Genomic DNA, 10,423 nt, shown 5'->3' with positions numbered 1-10,423 from the left:
TGAGTCCGAATCGACTCAATGGCAGCAGGTTTGGTTTTTGGTTTTTGCCTCTCTATACTGATTATCTTTGAGTGTGGGCGGACTGTCAAGGGGGACTCGTGTCTGATTATGGAAGCTAGGGTCGTCCCTGAGATAGGGAACACAGAAACATATTTTAAGGGAATATGGTGAGTTCTTCTTAGGGACTATTTTAGTTTGAGTTCCTTCAGAAGCAGACCCTGAGACAAGAACTTGGGTGCAGGGACTTTATTTGGGAGATGATCCCAGGAAGGACTGTGAAGGAGTGGGGAAGTGAGACAAAGAATGCAGAAAAGCCAATAAAGTGTGGTTTGGTTAGCAGGTTATCCCTGAGGGCAATTGGGACTCAGTCCCAATGGGGACCCTCTGGGAGAATGAAGAACACAACTTGGAACTGACCCTCAAGGGGCCAGGAAGCTGGGTTATTTATTTACCAATTCCCGTCTCACCGGCTGAAGGTTGCAGAAACCTCCCCCACACACTTCAGGCCTCTCCAATACATAAAGCACATTTCCTCCCCCAGAGAATGCCCTCAGGTAACAAGTTTGGGGAGCAGTTGGGGAGTCTGGGCACTGTCTGCATATGACTTCCTAGGTGAGTCAAGCGAATATGGACAAGCCATCCACAGTGTGTGCGTCAGTGAGTGATGAGTTTGAAGTGCCTAAGAGAAACTCATGGGCAAAGGTTGGAGGACACATTTGGTTCATAGGCACTTAAAATCTATATGCCCTCCCCATGACCTAAAAGGCGCTTCATGATGTGACGCCTGCTTCCCCTTTGACTTCATCTTCTATACTGTCTTCTTTCCTTGCTTACAATATGCCAAATATTTCCCTGCCTCCTAGTCTTTGCACTTGCTGTTCCCTCTGCCTGGAATGTTCTCGCCAGGTTCTTTGCCTGGCCGGCTCCTTCTCAACCTTCAACTCTCAGCTTAAACATCACGTTTTCACAGAGGCCTTCCCTGACTACCAGGTTCAAGTGAGCCCTTCCCCACCTTGTCTTAGTGCTCTGTTTTTTCCTTCTCACCCTCCCTCCTTTTCTTTCTTTCCCATTTCTTCTTTCATTTAACAAACATTTTCTGAGCACTTAGCGTGCTATTCCAGACACTGGAGACAATGGTCAGGAAGCTTGCATCCCAGTGCCAAAATCAGACATAAATAAGCAAGAAACGCCTATTTACAATAGTGATAAGTGCTCTGAAGGGACTAGAGAGGTACTTTGGGGTGAAAATAAGGGAGAAGAGCAACTTTACCTAGATGGTCAGGGAAGACCCCATTCCTTCATCACACTTGTCACCTGTGTATCTGTTTCCCCAATCAGACTATCAGCTCCATGAGGGCAAGGAGCACATCCACTGGGTTCCCCATTTTTTCCCCTAGCACCTGGCATGGAGCCTGGCACAGTAAGTGCTCAGTAAACACTTAGTGAATGAATGAATCAAGACTGGAGATGGCCATTTGGGGCATCCTCAAGACAGGGAGGTAGTTACAAGCCAGAGGATGGAAGACATCCCCCAGGATGGAAGAAGAGCAGGAGGCCAGTGAAGACCCAGGGAAAGGAACCTCAGAGCGGAAAAGGTCCAAGGGGTCTGCCTGAGGCCAGGGCACCTCACCTTTGACCCCTGCCCACACATGCTTTCCTTGACTAGCAGATCCCCCTGATGAGCTGGAAGGGCCTCTGTGGGTCCATCGTTTTCAGCACCAAAGGTCCCTGTAATCTGGACCCAGGAATCCAGGCCCTCTCCTCAGGGAGCTGCAGGGCCCAAGGTGAAGGTTTGGGAGTTCAGGAAAGCCCCTGCGGTTTGAGGACTCAGATGGATCCTGAACTCTACACCTGAAACCTCTGGTTCCACCCTTCTCTGCTGGGACTTAGCTCAGGCATCAACTCTTCCAGGGAGCTTTCCTTGACTCCCCATCTGGGTCAGGAGCCTCCTTCGGGCTACTACAGTGCCCAGTGCTTCCCTCATTTCCTGCCCTGACCACATCAGGTGTCACCCTCTGCTTAGGTATCTGTGTCCCTCCAGGCAGGATTGCTCTGACCTGACTCTCTCTGTGGACCCAGCACGGTGGAGCACAGGGCCGAGCCAGGGGAGGCCTCAGGAAGTAACTGATAAACCAACAGGGAAAGTAAATAATGACTCTGGACATGCCAACTTCCTGCCTTCTTCCGTATTCTGGGTAATTCCTACACATTTGGCTGGTGCTCAACAGTCTGGAGGATGTCATAATGATGTGGGTGTTTGAAGGGTGGGGAAGAGAAGGCAGTAAGCTGGGGCCACATCTACATGAAGCCTACAGGCTATTGGAGATGGTATGGGTCACTACTATCGTCTTAGTGCCCAGGTCCAAAGAGTGAGTAAATGGGCACTTCTGGATGGAGCCCCATCTCCCAGGGTCCTTTAAAGAAAAAATAGTTCCGGCCATTAAGGAAGGGGAGAGAGAAAAAAGAGATTAACTGCTTGTTTTAAGAATATAGGAAGCCGAGGAGCAAGAGTGGTAGGGAAGGTGGTAGTAAAGGTTCGGCGGGACCCTAGCCTGAGCCGTCCTGCCTTCTCCACTATCTGTACAATCCCGCTTGGGTCGCGGCCTTCTCCAGCCTCGAGCTCGCTCAAGTGATACTCGAAAGCCGCGAGTGGCTGCCTGCGAGGCTGTCGCTGCAGGTTCCGCTCCCGCCACAGACGGTGGCCTAGACAGCCCGCGGGGGACTGAGCCAGCCCACGGGGTGGGGCGTCCAGACCAAGGGCTCTCCATAGCAGAGTCGGAGACACAGCACCAGGGAGGTGTGGAAGGTGTTTATGTAGGTAGAAAAAGGTGCACAAAACGGTGAAGGAGCAGGGACGTCCCCTCCTGGCCTCTGATTCGTCGGAATTGCAAACTCCCCCACCCTCGGTCGGGGGCTCCCACAAGGGCAGGAAGAGAGTGAAGGGCTCGCGCGGAATCTATCTTCAGTGTACAACTCACTTTTAGGGTGTTTGGCCTTAGGCTTGGCGGAGCCTTTTCTGAACTTGACAGAACCCAGAGTACCTGAGGGGCCGGGTCTCTCCAGTGGGTGGGGTCTTACAGAGCGGGGGTTTGGGGGCAGCCCCAAGCTCAGAGAGCAGGGCCTCGCGGTGAGGAGGACGTGGCCCCCGCGAACGCCGGCGCCTATGGGGGCGTGGTCCCCGGAACCCAGAGTCCGGTGGGCGGTCAGCCGAAGAGCTTGAGGAAGCAGGGCTGGCAGTAGGGCTTGCCGGCGCGCTCCTGGAAGGAGCCCTTGGTGAGCGGGCGCAGGCAGAAGGTGCAGGTGAAGTGGTCCGGGTGGAAGCGGCGGCCCAGGGCCGACACGCAGCGACCCGTGACTGGGAGGCCACACGTGGCGCACAGCGACCCGCGCCGCGCGTGGAAATGGTTCTCACACAGCGGGCGACCCTCGTGCTCGAAAAAGCTGCCTCCTGAGAAGGGCGCGAAGCATTCCTGGGGGAGGGCGGTCGCGAAAGGGAAAGTCAGCGACCAAAGCTCAATGCAGAGAACTAGCCTTGAGTGACCCACGGTGACCCCGTAGCCCCTCCGCAGACAGGAAGCCCTGCCTGGGAAAGGACACCTAGGCTCATAGTCCCGCCTCCCATTGACCCATCCCTCCAAGGCCCCCCACCCGCGCAGCGCACCCTGCAGACGAAGCAGTCTGGGTGCCAGAGCGCGCTGAGCGCCGAGATGTAGTTATCCAGAATGGGGCCTTGGCAGCCCTGGCAGCGGGGGGCGAACAGCTGCAGGAAGTCCCGGCGACAGTAGGGGCGGCCCTCGCGCTCGTGGAAACCTAGGGGCGGGAACAGAGTGGGCTGGAAGAAAAGGGGGCGCAGCCGGACTGGGGACCTCCAGATCTGAGACTGTGGGGCCAGAGGGACCCGGCAGTGAGCAGTAGGCAGGAGCAGGGTCTGGCGCGGGTACAACGGGTAGGGAGGGAATGGGTGGGGCCTGGGAGCCCAAGGGCGGAAGGGGGTGGGGTTAGAAGAGACTCGGAGAAAATTCCCCAGCAAGGACTCGGGAGGTCCGAGCCCGCGGAACAAGAGGGGGACCGGGTCAGGCCGACTAGAGGGACGGTGCAGGACATCTAGCGAACCCGCAGCTTTTAAGGCGGGAGTCAAACTCTCACCCTCATCCCCGAAAGGCTCCCTGCAACTGACGCAGCAGAAATGCTCCGGGTGCCAGTGCGTGCCCAAGGCGGTAACCATTTTCTGCAGAGAATGAAAGAGGACACGCGGTGTGGTCCTCCTTCCCTTCTTCCCTCCCTCTCCAACTGGGACTAGGTGAGCGGGCTGAGGTAGACGCTAAGGTGCTCAAGAACTAACAGGGATCTTGCGAGTCAAGAAGAGGTGAAGTCGTCCGAGGGGGCCGGTAGACTGGTCTAGGGATACAGGGGGGAGGGTGCGAGGGGGAGCAGGATTGTGAGTGGCGCAGATCACAGAAGCGAGGGCCTGATGGGCTGGCGGGCCCAATCAGGATGAGGCCCACCCCGCAGGTGCCTTGAGATAGAGGTGGGGCCTGTGAGGCCAGGTGGGGCTCACGTGTTGGATGGGTTGGTTGCAGAGGCCACATCTTGGCGAGAAGCGCTCAAAGTAGCACTCGGGGCAAAAGGGGGCTCCGTCCTTCTCAAAGAAGCTGCTGCCTCCTAGGGGCGTGGAACAGCCACCGCAAACGAAGTGCTCCGGGTGCCAGGCGCGGCCCAGAGCTGTCACCACCTGCGGGTTGGGGTGAGGCCGGGGTCAGAGTGGCCCTAGGGCTGCCACATGCCCACTGAGCTAAGGTTTACATGGTGCTTTCCCAATCTTATCTCTGACAGGTCAGGATGAAGAATCTTATGCCCATGGTGGGAAAAGACTGAAGCTTATGCAAATTATAAGTGATGGAGATTCAGCCAGGTCTTCAAGCTTTGCTACAGAGCTGACTCATCCCTTAGGCACAGCAGGCGGTGTTACGGCACGCAATAGTTTTAGGGGCCTAGGTAAATGTTTTAATTTCTTTTAAAATCAGAAGAAAAAATGAACTAGAGAAAATATTTAAAAATATTTAATATTAATATATTCATCTTTATGCTAATGCAGTAATAAAATATATGTATTTATGGAGAAAGGGACCCATGAAGGCAAAAGTGCCTAAGGCCCACGAAAGTCATAATGTTGCCCTGCTTTGCTAACATTAGGAATTCTGGAATGGGCACTGATATAGTCAACTTTTGGCTACAACGGCTGTTGTCAATCACATCTGTTCAGTTAAGCCCAGGACCAGTTTTCCCAGACCAGGCTCTGGTGGAGGAGGGGCAGTCTTTGTGGATGTGCCGAGTGGAGCCAACAAAGCTTTTGTGAAGATTAAATGGGATGGGTTTTATTTTTTTAGAGGGGCTAGCACAGTGCCTGGTACAGAGTAGGACCACAATAAATAGTCACTGGGTTGAAATTCTCACCCTGTCACATACTTGCATGTGACTCAAAGCCTCAGTTTCCTTATCCATAAAATATGAATAACAACAGTGGTGTCAAGAGGGTTGGTGTCACCCAGTGCCATAGCCCATGGTGTCACCTCCTCCCCCCCCCCATGGACCTCCCCCCGTACCAGACCGTACGGAATCCTTATAATGTTTTTTGTACTAATTGTTACCTGTAAATTCTCACATATCACTGAATGTAATGGGAATAGTAGTGACATAAACAACTAGCAAAATTAAATTACATCTTTAAATTACAATATCACACGCATGGCCTAAATGTATTTATATTTACATAGTTTCATGTGGTTAAAGTGAAAATTTGGTACAAAAACGATAGAATTCGAAGCGAAAACATTTAAGAAGTACATCAAATTTATGTTCATTTTATATTAAATTTTACCATTACATGAGGTACATTAATGGGTTAGGTAATCAGGGGCAGATTACTCAGTAAGCAAGTTAAGCACAGTGCTTACTTAGCTTACCAGATCTTCTGTAGTGAACAATTTCACATTTTTTTTCACCACATCAAAGATGCTGCTTCTACGTATAGCTGGCATCTGTCTCTCTCCCAACCCCACAGCACCTTCCTACAGAATCAAAGCCTGTATTCAAATTTAAAATCCCTGACTGGGGCAGTTGACCCAGTAAGCAAGGTAAGCACTGGCTTACTCGTGCTTACTTAATAATCTGTAGTGAACAATTTCACGTGGGTTCCACCCCATGTGAAATTGTTCACTACAGCTGATCTTGTAAGCAAGGTAAGCACCATGCTTACCTTGCTTATTGGATAATCTGCTTTTGATTAGGTTTGGAAAGCTAGACTGAGAGACAGTGAAACAGAGTGAGCCCTGCAATCTGACTGAGCAGTTTCTGCTCTCAGGTCATATGCTTTCTCCTCCTCTATGTTCCTTGCTACCCAGGTTGGTATTGACTTTTTTTTTTTTAAAGTCTGGTTACTTTTCTCCTTGGGAGGACTTTTAAAATTTTTAAATCAAACTCTCCTCTCTTGGAGGGTTTCTACCAGCTGGAAGGTCCAGGGACCTGTGCTGCTGGAGAGGGGGAGAGGAGGAGAGGAGGGAGTTGTTCTCTAAGTTGAACTGCTCAGTCCAGGGCTCCAGAGGCCCGAGCTGCTTGGGATGTAATTGGGAGTTTTCTTCCCTCTTGGGCTGTGTTCCTGTTTTCCAAGCTCCAGTGGGGGTGTGTGCAGGAGCACGCATGTATGCGTGTCCTCTGGTGCTGCCAGGTACATGGGGCTGGGCTGGGCCCAGAGGAGGCTTGTACGCTCCATGGATGGCTCAAGGAGGGACTAGTGTCACCTGGTGAAGTCTGCACCCCCTGGACCCCCTAGTGATGACACTAAATAACAGTAGTACCCACTTCAGAGTTATTCATTAAAAGGGAACAGCACAAAGTCCAGCTCTCAGTAAAGATGGGTCTGTAAATACCTGCCCACATTCGTGGGGCTCCACTTACTTGCCCGGCAATGGGTTTATTGCAGGAGCCGCAGAGGCCCTTGGCCTGGGTGGGAACACCACGGCGGCTGAGGTCTGACTGCAGCAGCCCCAGCATGGTATCTAGGCTGCCTTTGCTAGTTGACCCTGGTGGTGATGGGGAGCCCTCATTCACTGCACTTGACACTGGAGGCTGTGTTGGCCCAGAGGCTGGAAGCTGCATGAGGGAGGACATGAGAGTTGAATCAGCAAGGAGGCAGATATGGAAGGGCCTAGAATAGGTTGGAGAGCCCCAAATTGACATTGACTTGCCCCCCCCCCACCCGCCCGACTCACATGGTTCTGGACACGGAAATCAGAGAGTGATGCCATCAGTCTATCCAGCTCCAGGGTGGCTGAGGTGGCTGAAGGCTTTGTGGGGACAGGGGAGGGACTGGGAGAGCTGTGAAGACACAGCTTAAGTCAGCTCACAGCCTCCAGATGCTCCCTGCAGTAACCCAGGTATCCAGGGCCCCTGTCACCTCTCTCTCAGCCTTAACAACTATGCCAAACTCACATGTTGGGCCTTTTCTTCTCCTCAGATTGGTCCTCCTTCTGCTCCCCTGTGGCCGCCTTGCTAGATGGGAACTGAGACATTATTTCATCTGGAGAGAGGAGAGAAAGGGCACCTGGACATGGGGCCATGCTCAACCACCCTCCCAGGTAATGCTTTAGTAGCTACTCTGGGATGTCTATGACCCTTAGTCTCTGTCCTTCCTTGTCCACCCCTCAGCCCATCGAGGCCTGTCTCATTAACCCTGTTACCTGTGATGTTGAACTGGGTGGCATTAAGTTCCTGGAGCAATCGGTCTAGCTCACAGAGCCCAGTGCCCAAGACACCACTGGAAGAGGAGAATGGAGGGGCCGCAGAGGCCGCAGGCTTCGGGGACCGAGGCTTGCATACCGTACTGGGAAATAGGGTGGGAGCCTGGGCTCAGGGGTGGGGAATCCAAGCCCCCTCAGCTCAGCCTGAAGTGGGTTCCCCACCCCCCAGCTCCCAGGCTCCTCACCTGTACAGATGGTCTTTGTCCCCAGATGCTCCTGAAGACTCCCCAGACCCTGTCTACAGAGAGAAGAGGTGCACCTGTGGAATGCCAGGCCTATAATTTGCCTCACTCAGGCCCAGATTTCCTTAGCCTTGGCCAGTGGCTGGCCCAGCCCCCAGCATTTGATCTCACCTGTGTCTGGTGGTCATAGGGCAGGGGAGGTGTGAGCGGCTCTGGGGGCCGCTCTTTTGCAGCCCCTGACCTTGGCATGTGTGAGGTAGTGGTCTCCAGGTCAGAAAGCAGAGCATCTGCAGGGGAAGAAGCCAGGATGAGAGGTTGAGGGGTCAAGATTAGGGCCATCTGGAGTTAGAGGCTGCGTTTAAAGTCACCAGGAATTAGAGGGCTGAGACAGGGCCTTAAGAGATCAGAGGATAAGGGTTCCTAATGGGTAGTACTTGAGAAAGACAGAAGTCAGTATTAAGAGCAGAGGTCAAGAATCAGAAAGAAACGCAGCGTCAAACCAACGCAGAGAAGTGCAAGGACAGCAATGAATACTTATGACAAGAACACCCTGACTGGCTCATCCTGGGAGTCAAGCACAAACTCAGCCGCCTAATTCTTTTATTCTCCCCATCTTCCCCATGCAGTCAAAACTGGCTTTCTCAAGCCAAGTTTGGCTCCACCCCAAACTGCTCAGTTGGCTGGATGCCTGGTACCCAGGTCTGTGATTGGATGCTCTCCTTGCCACGCCCATTAATTGCTCCCTCTACCAAATCAGTTCCCTCCTAGCCCTGGCCCACCTCCAGGCCCCACTGAGTCCTCATTGGCGAGTCTGCCAGACCTGCGTCCTGACTGGTTACTGCTCCACAATGCCATTGCCCATTACCCTTACAGAGGCGCGCCCTCTATTGGCGGGTATCGGAACCCCTTCCACAGAGGGCACAGCGTTCCAGCCCCAGCCCCATCAGACAAGGAGGACAAGATGCCCCGGCCCTCTTTCAGGCCCCAAGACCTCCTCCTCCTTACCCCAGAGCTGAGTTCTTTTAACCATTTCCCTTCCAGAGCCTAGAAGTCCACACCCTTGACTCTTCATCTCCGGTCACCATGGTGAAACTTCACCATGGTGAAACCCCGAACCTCTCTCTGGCATCTTGGCAGTCTTTATTATTCTCTTTCTCGGAATCGACTCGACGGCACTGGGTTTGGTTGCACTGGGTTCTTGCCTGAAGGACTTGACCCCTACCCATACTTAGGAGCCCTTAACTCTTCCCTTCCCCAAGTCCTATAGAACTCGATGTCATACTCTTCCATCCCTCCCTCCTCCACTTTCCCAGTCCCCAGACCCAGACCCTTGTGAACACTCCCATCCCAGAGACCTCAAGCGGAGGCGCCCACGGGGCGGTGCACCTCCCTGCCCATTCGCCTGCAGCCAAGGGTGGAGGAGCAGAGCGAGGAAAGGAGGGAGGGAGCGGCCGGCCGCGAAAGGCAGGAAAGGAGAGGCAGGAAGGGAGACGTGGAGTCGGGAAGGAGGCGCGAGCAGAGACCAGAGCAGGAGTGAGAAGACTAGAAGCCGTGATGGGGAGATACGGGGGATGCAAGGGGGCTCTGGGGTGGGGAAGCGGGTCCAGGCGGAGGGTGAGAAACTGGGGACGCGGGGACCCGGGCCCCACTCACCCAGGTCCTCCATGGCGGGGCGCGGGCCGGCGGCGCGGGGCGAGCAGGGCGGGGGCCGTGTCCGGTGGGGGCGGGGGCGGGGGGACGTCCGGGAGCTGGAGGCCCGGCTGTGACCATGTAAGGAAGTGGGGACCCGCTGGGATAGGGATGAAGGGGGGGGCATGAACGGGGGAACCCGGGGTGGGGGCGTGGAAGGAAGGGGCGGCCGCGGCCCACCCAGACCCAGCCTTGGCCTGCCAAGAGAGGCGGCCACACCCCAGCCTTGGCCTCAGCTGCGGGGAGCCCCAGGCGACCGGCCGGAGTCGGAGAAGTCAGAGAAGCGGCTCTTCCAGACAAGCCTCGAAGCCCCTGCCCTGTGAGACTCATAGACACAGAGATGCCTGAGCAGACACCACCCCAAAGCCAGCACCTAGAAAGAGCCTCCTGCCACCCAGATCACTCCTGAGAGATCTGTCCCAGAGACAATTTTTAGGTGCAGGGCAGGAGTGATGTTCTAAGGAGCAGTCAGATCCCAGGTTCAGAGACCTTCCCTCAGAGACCCTGACAGACAACCATGTGTAAACACAGATCTCAAAAAGCACACATACTGGATACAAAGAAGTCTCTCAGAGACCCAGACAGACTGAGTAAACCCACCCACAGACTCTAAGCTGGGACCTTTCTTCCAAGACTTGGAAACAGGCATACAGACACAGGTAAACTGAAACCCAGACCCAAGTCCCAGGCAGTCTTCAAGGCAAAGCGCTTTCCCAACACTGAGGTGACCCAGACCCATTCCAGCTCTTTCCCAAG

The 10,423-nt window shown here is 54.2% G+C and overlaps 1 protein-coding gene and 1 long non-coding RNA gene across 5 annotated transcripts; one reads left to right on the top strand and one right to left on the bottom strand.

The window, feature by feature from the left end:
- Positions 1-2,789: 2,789 nt before the first annotated feature.
- TGFB1I1 (transforming growth factor beta 1 induced transcript 1) lies at positions 2,790-9,693 on the bottom strand. 3 transcript variants are annotated; one of them, XM_064294869.1, is made up of 11 exons: positions 9,632-9,693; positions 8,150-8,265; positions 7,982-8,034; positions 7,737-7,879; positions 7,489-7,576; positions 7,269-7,374; positions 6,955-7,149; positions 4,559-4,732; positions 4,147-4,228; positions 3,662-3,810; positions 2,790-3,470 (listed from the first exon to the last, which is right to left on the bottom strand). In XM_064294869.1, exons 1-11 carry the CDS (start codon positions 9,642-9,644, stop codon positions 3,204-3,206), a joined length of 1,386 nt encoding a protein of 461 aa, XP_064150939.1. In that variant the 5' UTR covers positions 9,645-9,693; the 3' UTR covers positions 2,790-3,203. The 3 variants fall into 3 exon arrangements, with proteins under 3 accessions (XP_064150939.1, XP_064150938.1, XP_064150940.1); XM_064294868.1 differs by lacking the exon at positions 9,632-9,693 and having other exon boundaries at positions 8,150-8,582; XM_064294870.1 differs by lacking the exon at positions 9,632-9,693 and having other exon boundaries at positions 7,737-7,813; positions 8,150-8,582.
- LOC111753056 (uncharacterized) lies at positions 4,188-8,168 on the top strand. 2 transcript variants are annotated; one of them, XR_010323525.1, is made up of 5 exons: positions 4,188-4,300; positions 4,834-4,995; positions 6,288-6,401; positions 7,514-7,634; positions 8,007-8,168. It is a non-coding gene; the product is annotated as an uncharacterized LOC111753056 (long non-coding RNA). The 2 variants fall into 2 exon arrangements; XR_010323526.1 differs by lacking the exon at positions 6,288-6,401.
- Positions 9,694-10,423: the final 730 nt, after the last annotated feature.

This window comes from Loxodonta africana, chromosome 12 (genome assembly GCF_030014295.1).
Source record: "Loxodonta africana isolate mLoxAfr1 chromosome 12, mLoxAfr1.hap2, whole genome shotgun sequence".
NCBI classification, from domain to species: Eukaryota; Metazoa; Chordata; class Mammalia; order Proboscidea; family Elephantidae; genus Loxodonta; species Loxodonta africana.
Note: the sequence above shows the minus strand (reverse complement) of the source record. Positions and strands in the feature narration are given on the sequence as shown.